At 48.2% G+C, this 15,949-nt stretch overlaps 3 protein-coding genes across 19 annotated transcripts in view; 2 read left to right on the top strand and 1 right to left on the bottom strand.

Moving 5' to 3' along the window:
* LIN54 (lin-54 DREAM MuvB core complex component) overlaps positions 1 to 6,322 on the top strand; it is a 37,662-nt gene extending 31,340 nt beyond the window's left edge. For all 6 annotated transcript variants that reach the window (XM_041468333.1, XM_041468332.1, XM_041468331.1 and 3 more), the window contains 6 exons: positions 654 to 745; positions 1,937 to 2,008; positions 4,329 to 4,431; positions 4,625 to 4,762; positions 5,490 to 5,692; positions 6,024 to 6,322. In XM_041468333.1, the coding sequence (XP_041324267.1) occupies positions 654 to 745; positions 1,937 to 2,008; positions 4,329 to 4,431; positions 4,625 to 4,762; positions 5,490 to 5,692; positions 6,024 to 6,225 (810 nt within the window). In that variant the 3' untranslated portion in view covers positions 6,226 to 6,322. The remainder of the gene's footprint in view (positions 1 to 653; positions 746 to 1,936; positions 2,009 to 4,328; positions 4,432 to 4,624; positions 4,763 to 5,489; positions 5,693 to 6,023) is intronic.
* Positions 6,323 to 8,766: 2,444 nt separating this feature from the next.
* On the bottom strand, positions 8,767 to 13,806 carry THAP9 (THAP domain containing 9). Its single transcript, XM_041468327.1, has 5 exons — positions 13,709 to 13,806; positions 13,441 to 13,636; positions 13,077 to 13,356; positions 12,673 to 12,823; positions 8,767 to 12,348 (listed from the first exon to the last, which is right to left on the bottom strand). Exons 1-5 carry the CDS (start codon positions 13,786 to 13,788, stop codon positions 10,425 to 10,427), a joined length of 2,631 nt encoding a protein of 876 aa, XP_041324261.1. The 5' UTR covers positions 13,789 to 13,806; the 3' UTR covers positions 8,767 to 10,424.
* A 654-nt stretch (positions 13,807 to 14,460) lies between these two features.
* The window catches only part of SEC31A (SEC31 homolog A, COPII coat complex component), a 39,587-nt gene continuing 38,098 nt past the window's right edge, over positions 14,461 to 15,949 (top strand). For 10 of the 12 annotated variants that reach the window (XM_041468320.1, XM_041468318.1, XM_041468317.1 and 7 more), the window contains exons 1-3: positions 14,482 to 14,559; positions 15,096 to 15,178; positions 15,714 to 15,837. In XM_041468320.1, the coding sequence (XP_041324254.1) occupies positions 15,100 to 15,178; positions 15,714 to 15,837 (203 nt within the window). In that variant the 5' untranslated portion in view covers positions 14,482 to 14,559; positions 15,096 to 15,099. Of the gene's footprint in view, positions 14,560 to 15,095; positions 15,179 to 15,713; positions 15,838 to 15,949 lie in introns of all 12 variants that reach the window. The other 2 variants (XM_041468309.1, XM_041468310.1) reach the window with 2 other exon arrangements.

Raw genomic sequence — 15,949 nt, 5'->3', positions numbered from 1 at the left:
CTAGCATCTCTTGGACCTCTCCTCTGAGGTTTGTGTTCCAGTCACAGCCTGTCCCCATTTGCCTGGCCATAGTAGGTCTATTTCTTGCTGTGTGCCAGTATGTCCCCAGAACCTGTCCCAGCAGAAGCAAACAGCTGCTTCTAGGTAATGCTGAAGAAGGTGGCCCAGAGCAGTGTTGTTTTGCAGGCTCTTACGAGATTTTAGTTTTTTAACGTGAAAAGTAAGTGGTGGGTTCAGGTATGCAGAGGAGTTGGAATGCAAACCATTTTGCTTACTTTCATAGTAAGTGGCTTGTATATAAAGGAAGCTACTAATTTGTGCAGGAAGTGATTCTGCTCTATTAGGGGGAAAATTAGCATGTTTTTAGAACAGGAGCTGTTTGTGGTCTGAACATTTCTGTGTGTTATCCCTGTCATCTGTATGGATCTAGACACTGTAATAGACAACAAAAAATACAATCTAAAATAGTATTTTTATGCTAAGTATGGAGACAGGAAGTTGCCACCTGGTCCAAGTTCTGTAAGTGTCTAAAAGTATTCTTAGAAGGAAGTTATTTTTGTAGCCATGTCTGGAAAGCTAATTTAAAGACCAGCAACACATCCTCTTGTTTATAATTTCTTTCACGTCAGGCATTAACCTTTTTGTTTTGTTAGCTACAACAGTCATCCTATGTATCCATAGCAAGCAACACTGGCTTCACAGGGACATCCAGTGTCCAGTCCCAGGCACGGCTGCCATTTAATGGGTAAGAATTCTGGAAAAAAAAAAAAAATCTCAAAACCTGTAGAATAGGTTGCTTGAATAGGCATGAGGTTTTGGAGTTTGGTTTGGGGAATTCTCGAGTCTGCTGTGGTGTGATTATTACCTCTGACTGAAAGGTGTGGATCTCTCTGACATTTGAGCCAGTCTCTTGATCAAAGCTGTGTTTTTCTTTCTGTTTTTTGAATTCATGTAGCAGGAAGTTGACCTGAAAGCTCCCTGTTGCTCTTTTTTTTATTTGCAACAGCACCTGTGAGCTACAGGCCTCAACTATTTCTCAACATTGCTGCAAAGAGGTTCTGGACAACATATAAGCTAGATGCTTAACACATGCAGAAATTCAGCCAAACAGCAAAATGGATGCTGATAGGAGGCTTTGGGTTTTTTCAGTCATGCATTTTTCCTTTAAGGATGAAAATAACAGCTAACATATATTATTTTCCCTTTGCCAATCCAGCAGGCTTAGCTGTTCTGCACAGTCCTTTTGTGTTAGTGTTTGCTGGAAATTGTGACATGAAGTTGCTTTTTGTTGCTGCAACCTCAACTGATGCAAACGAATCCCAAATCCAGATGCAGCTATTCAAATGAACGGGTTTGATTTAATCTCCCTGGTATTACGTGCAGAAATTGCTGGATAGGGATGGAATAAATCTCATCAGATGTGATTAGTGTCACAAAATCCAAGTCTTAGGAGCAGTTAAAGACTTGTCTACTATAAAATTTATCTGAAAACTGAATACTGTGGTTTGGCTTGCTTTCCCATTATTCCAGAGGGGTATTTTTTTTTTGTTGTTTTCTTGGATTTTTTTAATTCCAAGTAGAACAAAAGAAAAGGCACAATCATGTTGTGTGAATTTTGGTTGGATCTGGTCCCACTGCACTTGAAGGGATTCTGGAGAAGGATTCCCTGACTCCAGTTTTTTAGTTATGCTTCCTCTAGCTTTAAAGCCTAATTTCTACTTCAGGCATGCATCCAAATTTGCAGCAAATAATCCATCTCTTTCTGGGCTGGAAAGGCACTATTTATAATAGTTACTTAAACACAGTCAGCCAAAAACCTAATCCAAGGGGAATAGAAAGATTTTTCCAAGTTTTTATTAGGAGCGGTTTATATGAATTTAAAAAAGAAAGAAACTGATAAAACTGTGTATATATAAATGCCCTTTTCTCCCCCCAGAATAATTTCTTCTGAGTCTGCAAACCGCCCCAGGAAGCCTTGCAATTGTACTAAATCTCTGTGTTTGAAATTGTAAGTACAGCTTGGTACAGTTTTTTTTTTTTCATTTAAGCCTTATTTTTAACATCACAAATGTGCACCAAACATCAGAATATAATGGTTTTAAGTATATCCGAAATTTTATGTCTAGATGCTGATTTAAAATGGATATTGGCGAAGATGTTACAGAGCCTGTGTAATTTTGCAGCTCCTGTGAGCTGTGTGGAGCGTAACATTTAAAAAGGTCTCATTTTGCATTATGTACCTTATTGCGTGGTGGAGCCAATTCCACTCAGCAGCTCTGGTTGCCCTGTTGGTACCATGAGTGAAATGGTATCTCATGGTATCATTCATGGGCATTTACTGTACTTTGGTGAAGTGATCAGTAATACCATCCTAGATCAAATACATCAGCATGTATTGGGCTGTGTGTATTTTATTAAAGGATTGAATAGACAAGTGATTCTTCACTGATAGGTCTACATCTTGCTTATCGATGAGATATTGTGCTGTTCCATTCCATGTATTTGTAATAATTTGACACAAAAACATTTGGAGCTGAGGAGAGCTTCTTCACCTTGATCAGAGTCAGTTTACTGATGTTTCTGGGACAGGAATGGGAGGAGATACTGAAATTAATCTGTGGTTCCCTGAATCCTAGACAATGAAGAGGAAATCAGGGGTGTGGTACTTGAAGGGGAAGTGATGCAATTGCATCTGAACCCAAGTTAAGAAGTTTGTTTAAACTCTTAAGCTTGGGTGTCTTTTTGTGTAGTGCACCCCACCTTTGTATGGGGAGGTGTGCCCTGTGTTTCCTGGTCTCAGACTTGTCTGTTCGGCAGCAGGAAGGTGTGTAGCTGTTTTTCAGATATTTTGCATACATGACTGACCTCACAGTGCCCAGTGTATGTTAGAGGTGTAGGGGGTTAGGTCTTGGTGCCTGAATGTGCCCTAGAAATGCTGGGAGAGGAATGGCATCACTGGGAATAATTTGCACCTTCAGAATGCTGTTAGGAAGCAAACTGTCCTTGTAAATCACTGATGTTATGTGTTCTGGGCATTGGTGCAGAGCAGATGGTTAATTCACTCTGGCACAGGTGCTTTCTCACTAGTAAACCTTTTTTTTTTTGTCTGGAGGGGAACTTATTTTTTCCCAAATCCTCATGTAAGGTAGGCACATAATAGCCTATTCTACTAAGAAGTCAACTCAGTTATTTGCTCTGGATTGATGCTGGCCCTGGTTCTTTTGGAAACCAGGACTATTCTACCACTGAATTTTAAAAAAGAAAGGAGAGCTACTACAGATTGTAAAAGCTTTGATTTAATTTGTCCCTGGGACCATTCAAGATGCTAAAAATCTCCAAAATCCATTTCAACCTGAGGAAGGGTTGCAGTGGGCTCCAGGACAACCCTAATCTAGTTTATGTCGTGCTAGGCTGGGCAAGGCACAGCAATGGGTTTAGGCTCCAAAAAATGTCCACACACCCCCAGCAGGATTTGAAAAGCAAGTGAAGAGGATCATCAGTTTTTAGCTATTAGCTGGTGGTCCTGGAAGCTTTGAAACATGGTGGAGTTTGTTGTGGCCTAAAGCCATGTTTGAGCTGGGAATGAATGTGGTATTTCCTCGTATTAGATCTGTGAGTCTGTGGATCGGTGAGATGTTGTTTTTGATGGGAGGCACCAGAGGTACATAAGAGGCATGGCAACATGATTGGCTTTCCCTGACCATGTTTTGCTGCTTTTTGTTCATATATGTGTCTCTTTTTAAAGTCTGCTTTGTCCTCACTCAGATCCTTCTGTTGGTTGCCTGTGCTTCAAAGTCTCCGAGATGTACCAATTGTTATCCCTTTTCTATTCTTCCATCCCAGCTTAAGGGCAAAACTAACAAAATAAAAGCTCCTTGCTGGGTTAATTTGTCTGTTAACTACCACTCCAATTTCTTGCCTTTTGTTTTGGCTCTGTGAGGGCTCCTGGCTTGGACTGACTGGATCAGGAGCTGGCTGTAAGGTGGTGCAGCAGACTGGCCCTCAATATGTGGGTAACCCAAGAGTCACTCTCAGAAAAAGTTTCATTAGCTTCTCTTGCTGCTTGGGGGATCTGTGCTATGTGATGAGTTCAGGTGGATACCCATGAGCTCTGCCTGTGTCTTCACACAGCAGCTAGTCTTGCACTAGAGGATTTTGGCTCTGCAGTGAGGCTGGTACTGCTTGCACATGTGGAGTTGAGCATAGGGTGACCTGTACCCATATTGGTGCCAGAGGAGGGACATCTGGTACTGCAGTGTGGTAGTCAATACTCACACACCAATGTGATGGTTTCTATTTACAAATGCCTTCTGCATCTTCTGTTTCAGGTATTGTGACTGTTTTGCAAACGGTGAATTCTGCAATAACTGCAACTGTACAAATTGTTATAACAACCTGGACCATGAAAATGATAGGCAAAAAGCAATAAAGGTGAGGGGCCTTTTCCCCTGCCCCCTGGGATCAAAGTCATTTAGCTTCTTTTTTCTGAAGCTCCAGAGTGGGGCAGAGTGGGTGTATAATGCCCTGATCTCCTCCCACATGTGCAAGGCTTAAGTTCTTTTATTGCACCTCTAAATTCTGCTCCCTGCATGCAATGACTGACCCTTTGGGTCTGCATTGACAGGCCTGCCTCGACAGAAACCCTGAAGCCTTCAAGCCCAAAATAGGGAAAGGAAAGGAAGGAGAATCGGATCGGAGGCACAGCAAAGGGTGTAACTGTAAACGCTCGGGATGTCTCAAAAACTACTGTGAATGTTATGAGGTATGATGCATTATCTCATTTAAAAATAGTAGAATTTTCCCTTTAGTGTAGTGACTTCTCTCATTTGCTTTGTCTCTTCCTTGTATTGCTATGTTTTCTCTTCTGTTTGTTTCCATTCCTGTAATGTTACCTCTCCTCCCAGAAGTTTGCACATAGAAAGCCATGTACATGGAAAAATTGGTCATTACTGTTCTGTAATTTTAATTTTAAACAATTTAGCAACTTTGAACTTAGGCTTGGATTTGTTCTTTACTGAATAGCACCATTTCCTAAAGAAATCTACTGTACCAAGTCCCTAGGAGGGGTTGAAGCAGCATCCCACAGATACTGTGGGATAGAATGTGTCTTTGGAATTCAGAAGCAGAAGTTGTTGTTACTTCATGTGCTAACTGATCAGTCTGTGGATGTAGTGATAGTGTAGAGACAGACTGATCTTTCTCAAAAATCAGCTGTCTAAATTTCACTGGAAACTGGAGGCTGATGAAGAAAGGGATGAGTGGGAAACCACTTATTTACATTCTACGCTCTATGATTCGATTGAAGTATACATTCTGGGACATCTCAACTTAAGGTAAGAATTTACAGAAAAGACTACTACCTGGGAGTTTGCTCTAATTGGTAAGAGATTAAAAGAAGATCTCCTTTTTGTTGTGGTTTCTTATAAGGGGAGCCAAACCTGCAGCAGGTTTCTTTGGTTTGTTTCTTATGTTTTTTTTGTTTCTTTCAGGCAAAAATCATGTGTTCTTCCATATGCAAATGCATTGGCTGTAAAAATTTTGAAGAAAGCCCGGAGCGAAAGACATTGATGCATTTAGCCGATGCTGCAGAGGTCAGGGTGCAGCAGCAGACTGCTGCAAAGACCAAGTTATCTTCCCAGATCTCAGACTTGCTGACAAGGCCAACACCAGCACTCAGCAGTGGTGGTGGGAAGTAAGTTAATGCTGCACCCTCTTTGAGTTGTTTCTAATGCAGGTTTTTGATGTGTGTGACAGGTATGTCCCTGTTATCTCTGAGCCTTGTCTGTGTAAGCTATAGAGGTGGGAGTAGTCAAGTGAATGGAACACTTTTTTCCTGTAACAGTAGGGATTCTGACCCACCAGTTCCTTTGGCTGTTAACTGAGGCTTATTCACTACCTAAAGGCTCTTGGAAGCAATGGGGTAGATGAAATCTCATCAGTCCTTGGACTAAAAAATTGCCAGCCCCAGAGTTAGGTGCCTTGTGTGTATTTGCAGACACTAAGTAGGTGTCCCTTTGTTTCAGGCTGCCCTTTACGTTTGTCACCAAGGAGGTGGCCGATGCAACCTGTGAATGCCTCCTGGCACAGGCAGAGCAAGCGGAGAAGACGGGCAAGTCCAAAGCTGCAGCAGAGCGCATGATCCTGGAGGAGTTTGGACGCTGTCTGATGAGGGTTATCAGCTCTGCAGGGAAGTCCAAAGGTGACCCTTGTGCCATGAACTGCTGACTCATGCACATGAGCCACAATGAAGCGGACTGAACAGAACACTTAAGGCACAGGGACACTTTGGTTTAGCATAAAGGATGAATTTAATAATATTTGTTAATTTGGTGCTTGTTGTAAATTGACCCATGTAAGATTGAAATGAGAAATTCTTTTATAACCAGATGTAGAGCCTTTTAAATCTTAGCTAAATTCTCTTCTATGTCAGACAATGCCTAAAAGTCAGTTCTTCTTCCCCATGTACAGCTTTTACCCTGGGTTTAAGAATTAGGTGTGTTCTCTCCTTTCCCCCAGAATAATTGTCTGAAGGGCATATATAAATTATTATAATATATATTATTTACTGTATATGGATTTGCATCACTGTGCATACAGGAAAACACAGGTGATGTCAACAGCCAAGTCATGCTTTTGCTGACAGGCCTGTAATATGGAGGTACCAGTGTATCCAAGATAATTCTGAAAGGAAATAGGTAGAAATAAGCATCTAAATGGAAGGTAGTACTTGTATTTAGGACCTGACACAGCATGTCCCTGTAGTACATGGAGCACTGTGAGATGCATAGGCAATAATACAGAGGGGTTGCTTGCAGATTTAGCACTGAGCAAGTGGTGGAGAATGTTTCTGGAGCAGGGCCCAAGGAGTATAGAGGCGAATGGCATTACAGAGAATTTTTGATAGGAATGGGGCAGAGTGCTCAGGTGTTTCTTAAGCTGGAACTTGAAGGCTAAGACAGTGGCCTGTCCTCAGAAGTGAGCAAGAGCAGCCACACCAGACCGTCTGCCCAGCGTAGTGTTACCAAAGTGTGTAGCAGATTGATGCTGTTGTTTGGGTGAAGCTTGGTTTATCAGAGGTCTGCAGCACCCTAACCCCTCACTAGAAGTAGGGCTGTGCAGTCCCTAGTTTTTTCTAGGATCAAGCTGTAACCCTGGGAAAGTGTTTAGGCCTGAGAAGCTGAAGTCACTGGAGATGACAATCTGCATCTGAATCGACTTACAAATGCAGGTAGGGATCATGTTACCCTGCTGTGGGTATTCAGGATGCTGCTTCGCTACAAGCAATTTACTTGGCATAAGGGCTCTTATTTTGTTTAGAATAATTGTGAGAGCTGTGATCAGAGAAAGTACTAGCACAGAATCAGGATTGCTACAAAAACAGACGCAGATCCTTTCACACTAAATGGGGGGCAATCAGCTATAGCTGGGCATAGACTAAGGCAGGGGATTTTTTTCAGTATTTGTTACAGGCAGTATCAGATCACATTTTTGATAGGGGAACACATTTGCAGAATTAACCTGGTGGGTTACTCACCTATCATGAACATCCATTAACCATGTTTAATCACAGGCATTTTTATTACCTTCCTCACTGCAGCCTGAACTAGCTATGTTTTTTCCAAAAGGGATTTTGCATTCCTTCTATAAAACTGTAAATACAGAGAAATGCAGGGCTAGGGTGGGGAGAGGTAGGGGCTAGGCACACCAGCAGCAGAGATTTGTGCCTCTGTGTGTGAAGGCCGTAGGGTGGGAGGATGCTTCACCCTCAGCCCTGTGCACTGCACAGAAGGCCCTTGACCCTTCTCTGGTGCCTCCTTGAAATGCCTGGGAGGCTTGAAGGGCTTGGGAGGCAGTCAGCAGCAGCGGTGGGCTCACAGACCAGGTCTGACCTGCCAGTCACTGTCTGACGGGGTCTCTCTGCTAAGGACATCTCCCTGAACATAAATAGCAATGTTTGTGCAAATCTCTGAAAAGGGAATCCACCTCTCGTGTAAGTAAATGCCACATTTTTTTATTATTAGGACTTGGATTTACTAAAAAATCAGTGCAGTAACTTTACCTGTAGATAGTGCAGATATTCCGTTCCCTTCTAGTGACCTAATATAGTCTGTCCAGTAAGATTTGTATAAATGTAAATTAGTGTAAGTGAATAAAGTAATACCTACTTACGTTATTTTTCAAACAGATTGCAATATGCCTTTTGTTTAGACTTCAATCTGTGTTAATTTTGTATATATTCAGTGTCTTACTCTAAATTGCACCTTTTGTGATGTGTATTTATATACAGTGTGCAAAAGCACTTGTGAAATTTAGATTACAGTTGTAATTATGTATGATGGCATTGCTGGAGAATATTTTGCTTGTAAAGACTTTGAAGGTGCAATCAAATGCTCTTAGTACTATTTTGTTTTGAACAAGCTTTCTCAAATATTAAGCTTGGATTCCTCTCTCCCTTCTCCCTGGTGTAGAGTGTATGAATTGGTTTTTGTACTTCCTTAGCCATTTGCATCAAACTGCTGGACAAGATTAACAGTCAAGTTCATCCAGTTACATAAAAAATAATTGGGAATGGGGCAAGGATTCATTTTATAGTTCTGTTTACATCCAAAAGTAGAAAAATTAAATTTATATTTACAAGACCTATTCAAAGAATACACTTTTCTATATTGTACAAATAAAACAGTCAGATAAATCACAAAAAATAAACATTTATACTATTCTGTAAATACGATTTTTTTTTGGCACTCCTTTGCTTCAGCACTGACAAATATACACAGAAAGTTTGTCACTGAAATATCAAAATAAATTGTTAACACTAGGTCCACTTCTGATGAAAGTACTGACTTGGATTTTCAGTGTGAGACCAAATGCTACCAGAGATAAATAAATCTCTGTACAAGTATCCCTTGGTTACTGGTGTGCTGTCATGCACAGCAATCCATGGCACAGTTCATAACTACTCATCTTAGAGCTGGAGGCAATGCAAGTGTTCCAACATTACATGACTGCAACCAATCTGTCACTGAGACTTCAGAAGCATTTTGCCAGTTGTCCCAAAAATCACATGTAGAGGGGAGGGAATATTTCCTGCAAAGTCTGTTGTAGCTGGAATGGCTCCATGACTGTGATGGCTTCACCATGGTTTTTTGCATAGATATTTGGATTGGGGAAAAAAAAGCCCAGAGGCTCTGGTTTGTTCCTCCCAGCAGTGATTGTATGAATTTCTGTGGTGCTGCTGCTCTCAAAGCAGAGCTTGAGGGGTTGGGTGCAGCAGAACTAAGGGAAGGAGGAGAAACCCAAACCAACCAGGGAGTTTTGTCAAGTCACTGGTAGGCAGAACGATACCTTTAATATTATTACTGCCCTAGGATGTGGCGGATCACCAGTTTTCATCCCAGCTCCATCATGGATCTTGAGAGTGACTGAACAGCAGGTTTTGTGGGAGTTTGTTGTCTTCAATCTCTATGGATGCAACTCCAGTTTTGCATGGCAAAGGGAAACCCCTTAGTTCTGCTAAACTTTGCTGTTTCAGGCAAAGCACTGGAGGCAGCTTCCTTGCCATGGAAATGAACTAACTGAAGAAGCCTGTCCTACTTGGTGGCATCAAAGCTATGGTTCAAGTGATCAGGAAACACTGAAAGGAGGGTGCTGTGTGCCCTGGGCTGCAGGACACAGGCCAGCCCTGGGAGGATGGGACCATGAAACGGGAACTGAAATGCTTGCCCTGCTGCAGCACACCCATGTATTCCTGCCCCTGGAGGGTACTGGTGCTTCTGGATGCCACTGCACACAATCTGGTCACAGGCTCAGCACTGAGCCAGAGGATCTAGACTGGACCAGTATCTTTAGCTGCTTGATGAGACATATTGGAAAGGAGTTGAGAGCTTGTGTACAACTTGAGTGCCACTTTCTTCTCACGTCTTTGTTTTCCAATTTAATTAGAAGCTCTGCAAGCTTTCCTGCCCCCAGCTTTTATAAAGCACAGCTTTTTCGTGAAATCCAAGTGCCAGTGCATGTGATTCCCTGCAAGCCCATCAACTATCAGTTTTCTTCTGGCAAGAGCACTTGCAGCACTGAAACCACCCAGCACTTCCAGGAACACTGCAGAGTCTCCTACCCCTGCCCCAGGCACCTTGAGCAACCGTGGCTCATCCTGACCTGCCATCGAAGTTTCATTAAATTTGTGGCTGCTCTGCGGGACTGCTGGAAAGGACAGGGGATGGGATAAACTTCCTTGCTTTGCTCAGTTAAACTCTGGTTAGGGGGTTTGCAGTGGCCCAAAACATCACTGCTTATGAACACTAGTTTTGCCAGCATTGTTGCCTCATGTGTGTTGCCTAGATCTGTCCAGCACTGAGCCTAAGCAAGGAACAGCCATCCTTGGAACCACAGAGTACTCAGTAAGACCAAGTGTGTGTTTAGCTTCACTGATAGCTACCCAGTGGTGGTGGAAACAAATGCTTTCCCTTCAGTCTCTTCAATTTGTGCTTTCCACAAGGGTATTTCAAATTCAGGTGTTGGGCGGGGCGTGTTCTTACATTTAAGTAACACCGTGTTATTTCCTTTACTAAGACTGTGTAGTGGTTGTTGATGCTCATCTCCCCCTCAAATAAATGCTTTGTGAGGGTCGGAAAGAGGGGGCTTTCTCCCAGAAGCTCCTGGAAGACTTTCTGTTCTAGACACAAATGCCACAGCTTGGTATTTTTGTTGGCACCTCCTACTTTGCCATATCGGTTTAGGACTTGTTCTGAAATGCTTGTTATGTGGTGCACACTGGCTGAGGGCAGACTCACACCACCTAACTTTTTTACGTAGAGCACTGACCTGCTTCTTAGCCTGCTCTCATCTGCCTCAAACAGAGAGGCAAGACAAGCCTCACACTGCAAGTCCAAGGCCAACTGCTCGGCCACCCAGCCAGCCGTGCAGGTGAGGCTCTGTGCGTACAGCGACAGATCTGTCAGCGCGTTGCTCAGGGCAGAGGTGGGCAAAAGCAGGCCTGTGCTGTAGGGGTGCTCTGGGGCCAGAGTCCTCCCAGGAGCTGGATGATACTGAGCACGAATGCTGCCCAGAGTCACGGCTCTCCTCTGAGACAGGGATACGTCCCAGGGGCTGGCAGTGCCACTGCTGGGTGGTGAGCCGGAGGCCAGGCTGCAGCTGGCCAGCAGCTTGTGGTAAGCAGCCTGGAACACAGCGCAGGTGGGGCTGCCACTGCTGCCACAGGCTTGCTGGAGGGCCCTGACAAACTGCTCCAGAGGGTCCAGGCTAAAAGCACGTGTGTGGAGGTGGTGGGAAGGAGTGCCTTTTAGACATGTGTGGTTGGAGGAAAGCCACTTGAGGCTTTCAGCATTGAGCAAGAAGCTCAGAAATCCCAGTTTGCGTTTGCTCTTAATAATGCATCTCCCCACAGAGTCTGTTAAGTTGACAAAGCAGCTCCTGGCCTCATCAAAGAGGTTGCTTATTTTGGTGTAATTCCCAGCTAGCAAAGGCTCCTTTCCAAAGGGACCTCTGCCATAAAATACATTGCACAGAGAGCTCATCAGACGCACAAACTTGACAGTCCCGCTGCAGTTCTGAAACGAGGCCAGGCCCAGCTTCTGGAGGTGCTCCAGTGCCTCAGCAACACCCTCGCTGAACAGCAGGGTGGCAAGGTTGACCTTCAGGTGGTAACTCCCTTTACTCCCAGCCCTGCCCGACTCAGGACTGCACAGCTCCAACACCTTCTGCTCGCCCAAAGTTGCCAGCTCCACCACGTGCTGCCACCACATGGTGTCACCGAGCCACTCCACCTTCTGGAAGCACTGCAGAGCATTCCTTATCAGTAGGAGGGCATGCCGAACATCAAAGAAGTATGCGATGCTGTGAGCAGAACCAGGTGGATGCTGGAAAGTGCACTGAATCCTTTTGGGATCTATCCTGATGCCCAAAGCTCTGGCAGTCTCAGCACCGCGAGCAGAGGCACCTGATGTCACAGCCAGGACCACGATCCCAACGCTGTTCAGTTTATGGATGGCCTGACGAAGGAGCTGAGCGAGGAAGCGGCCGGACGTGCTGTTCACCAAGAAATAGCCCAGGGGAGCTGTCCAAGGGCTCGAGATGCCGACTGCCATGAGGATTATCGCTTCCGAGGCCAGCGGAGCTTCGTCGGCGTCAAGGACGCCTGCTCCCAAGTCAACAAAGCCCGTCAGCTGCTTGCTCTGTGGGTCCCACTCCTGCTGCTTCTGCAGGGACACGTCCTGTACCAGCACGGCACAGTAGCGGCAGGCCTGATCCTCTCTCTCCACCTTTTCCTGAAGCCAGAGAAAAATGTCACTGCTGAAGCCCGCAGCAGCCTCGTTATTAGACAGCCAGCTGAAAAAAAAAAAAAAAAAAGCAGGATGTGATTAGGAGACATGATTCTGGAAAAGTTGAAGCAACAGGCAGCACTTTTTACCACTTAGGACGTGGTCAGCCATGCCCAGAGCTGCAGAGCAGGCTGACACATGCAGGGCAAAGATGCTTTCCTTCATGCATAGTACGAGTTTCTTTCCTCTCACCCTAGTGGTGGGAAGCCAAGGAAAGTACTGACCACGCAGGAAAGTAACAAAGCAGCTTCAGGACAGATCTGTTACACCTATTTCTACACGAGTACTGGAAATACATTCTGAATGAATGAATGAATAACTAAAAACTTGCTTTGTCAGGCTGTAAGGATGAGGGAGGGGAAGAATCTTCCGTAGGTAATCATAGGCCTTAATATGGTAGAGATGGAGAAGACAAGCAAATTGCCTCATTTCTGGTGAGTAGTCTGCCATCTGCCTCCAGCTGTGCAACTCTCGAGGCAAATCTGCTTAAGAAATCACAAAAGGTCAACTTTAGTGAAACAAATAAATGGCTGGAAACAGAGGGATGTATGACACAAATGCACTGCACAATACACGGTAACAGCATGGCCTCTGGAACAACTCAGTCCTGAAGTCTGGCGTGAAGTGTAGGGCTCAGACACGGTACCACTGTGCCTCGCCTCTTCCTTGGTTAAGCAAAGACATGAAACCGGGCCGAGGGAGTGCACTCTGCCTCAGCAAGCATCCCGGCAGTACCTGAAAACTGCGCCTGCAGCAAACTCACGATTTCCTCAGAAAGCTGCCGCTTTTCCGCCAGCTCCCTAAGGATGCTCGGCACGCTCCTGCGCCGCGGCGTGGGGCCGCATCTCCCGGCGGCGGGCGGCTGCTGCTGGAGCCGCGGGGCGCCCGGCGCCGGCCCGGCCGCCCGCTGTCCCTGCAGGCTGTAGTTGTGGTCCCCGGCGGGCGGGCTGGGCAGCGGCTGCTTCAGCGCTCGGCCGGGGGTCCTGCTCCTCCTGCGGCCGGCGCCCGGCGGCTCCTGGCGGGGGAAGGAGAGGGGAGGTCACGGCACACGGCGGAACCCCCGGGGGCAGCGGGGAGCGCGCCCGGTTCCCGCCCGCACCGAGGGGAGGAAGCGGGAGGGCACGGCGCCCCGCCGCAGCTTCCGACGCAGCCCGTAGCGCTCGAAGTCCCCTTCGGCGAAGTGTCGGGAGCAGAGGATGGCGCCGGGGCCGGGCCGCCACGCCCGGCGGCTCCGCGGGTCCACGCGGTTCACGGCGCGGATCCACTCGCGGCGCTGCGCGGCGTCCACCGGGAACCTGCGGCAGAGGGAGGCGGCGGGATGAAGGAACAGAGGGACGGAGGGAGGGATGCGGGGCGGGCGCACTCACTGGTGGAAGGAGATGCCGCGCTCGCGGCTCCGCCCGGTGTCGCGGGCGGTGCAGCCCAGCGCGGAGCAGCTCCGCGTCATGGCCGCCGCCGCCGCGCCTGCCGCNNNNCCGCCGGACCGCGGCCCCATTGGGCGCGGCAGCGCGGGCGCGTCCCCGCGGTGGCGGCGGCGGGACCGGGAGCGGCCCGAGCCAACCGGGAGCGGCGGCGGCGGCGGGCGCAGCCAGTGGCGAGCGGCGATCCTCGGCGCCAATGGGAGCCGCGCCTCCAGCCCCTATTTATAGCGGGGCCGGCAGCGCCCGCCGCCTCTCCCGCTGTGCACCCGCTGAGCCGCGCCATGCGGCCCGGGCAGCGCCCGCTCCGCGCACGGCGTCTGCCCGCCGAGCGGCCGCGGAGCCCAGCGGGAGGCGGCAACGGAGCCGTGCCCCGGCTGCCGTGAGGAGGTGGGTCCGGGCTGCCGCCCCCGGCTGTGGAAGCCGGCTGAGCTCCCGTGGGCTGTTCCCCCGTCCTGGGGTGGCCCCTGTCCCGTGATGAGCCTCACTGCTGTTCACATCATGAGTACGCCATGATTACTGCCCTTGAGCTGAGGACAGGCGGCACCGCGGCGCCCCGGCTCCCCCGCTCCCGGCGCCCCTAACCAGTCTCCCTCTTCCCCAGGGCCCATGGCTGCTCCCGCCCCGAGGGACACGGAGGACACGCGTGGAAGGAGGCGGCTGCCCCCCCCCATCCAGGCGCGGCCCCGCCGCCGCCCGGAAGCCGCGGGGCGCGCCCGGAAGGCGGTGGCGGCCGGGAGGCGGCGCCGGGGCTGCCACGTTGGAGCAGTCCGGGGACGGTGAGCGCTGGGGACGCCGAGGTGAGGGCAGGGACGGCGAAATCCTCTGGTTTATTACTGCTCTGTTCCGGTTCCCGTCGGAAACGGGGCGAGGGCCGCGGTCCCGCTGGCCGCGCGGGGTGCGCCCGGGGCGGGGGAGCCCTCGGGGTGAAACGGGACCCAAAAATGAGGCGCTGGGTGTCTGGGCAGGGTCTTCCCGGGGCTGGGTTTGCTCCGTGGGTTCAGGCAGAAAGCCGCTGTGGGGTGCTCGATGGCTCGGTGCTGTGAGAAGAGGGGTTTCACAGCTCTTGAAGCTTTGCCCACGTTTTCCTGTGTGATGTTCAGCACCCGTCTGTTTCCTCCATGTGTCAGTGTTATTCTGCTAAGGGAGTTATTCCTCCCCTCCCCCGGGTATCCTCTGGAGAAGACGGCCTGGGTGTCTGTCTGAGGGATATCTTTAGGAATATGGTCCCTCCGGCTGCTTCTGCCGAGTCCTGATGCGGCTCCCGAGCCCGTGGCAGTGCAGTCTCACCATGCACCATTTAAGCATCATCACCTCTCTTGGTCTTACTTTTCAGCAAAATGAAGCTGAAGGAAGTAGACCGTACTGCCATGCAGGCATGGAGCCCTGCCCAGCAGCACCCCATTTACCTGGCCACAGGTGAGTTTTTTGGGAAGCACGTGCTAGAAGACCTCGGGCTGTGTGCAGTGGCTGCACACCATGAATGAAGGGGCCATTACTGAAAGTTGTAGGAGTTACTCTGTGTCCTGGGGGCTGGAGGAGGTGTATGTTGTGGGGTTTTGAGTGGAGTTCTTGCATTGTGCTGATAAAAGCATGCTTTGCATTCTGCAAGTGACAGTGAGCATCCTCCTCTTTCTGCCAGGGGAAGGTGACACCAATCCTAAGCACTAGTCACTTGTGGCTCCTTTGTAACTTTAATCATGTTCTGTGCATCGTCAGGGAGAGGTACTTGCCCAGAGCTTTTCCTGCTCATACTCATTAAGATACACCCAAACAAAGAGCCATGGGGAGGAGAGTTGTGTGGAACAACATCTAAGTAACAGAAACAGAAGCCTGACCCTATTCCAGGATCCTTTTTGAAAGGATGATGTTTTTGTTCCCCTTCTTGTGCTGCATTTGCAGTTACTGCTCTGTGTGTCATGGCTTTCTCACTGCCAGGCGTGCTTCCTCACAGGTACATCAGCTCAGCAGCTGGATGCAACCTTCAGTACAAGTGCTTCTCTGGAAATATTTGAGTTGGACTTAGCAGACCCCTCACTGGATATGAAGAGCTGTGCCACATTCTCCTCCTCACACAGGTAGGCAGTGTTGTAAGGGAAAAGTACAGTGTGTGGACCTGTTAAGTGTGGTAGGCGTAGAAATGTCACTTCCATGTGGTTTGGCTGCACTTGTTGAAGAGAGAAGCAGAAG

The sequence above is a fragment of the Pyrgilauda ruficollis genome, unplaced genomic scaffold, assembly GCF_017590135.1.
Source record: "Pyrgilauda ruficollis isolate IOZ18807 unplaced genomic scaffold, ASM1759013v1 scaffold217, whole genome shotgun sequence".
In the NCBI taxonomy this organism is placed as follows: Eukaryota; Metazoa; Chordata; class Aves; order Passeriformes; family Passeridae; genus Pyrgilauda; species Pyrgilauda ruficollis.
The sequence above is the reverse complement of the archived record's forward strand: the minus strand, read 5'-3'. Positions and strand labels throughout refer to the sequence as shown.

Bases quoted from the DNA above. Each gene is read 5' to 3' on its own strand.
- THAP9 (XM_041468327.1), bottom strand. From the start codon at position 13,788: ATGACGCGGAGCTGCTCCGCGCTGGGCTGCACCGCCCGCGACACCGGG. The intron at 13,357-13,440 runs GTGCGGGCGGGA...TTCCCCCGCCAG, and splicing joins CCTCCCGCTTCCTCCCCTCG to GAGCCGCCGGGCGCCGGCCG. The intron at 12,349-12,672 runs GCAAGTTTTTAG...TTTTTTTTTCAG, and splicing joins CATCCTTACAGCCTGACAAA to CTGGCTGTCTAATAACGAGG.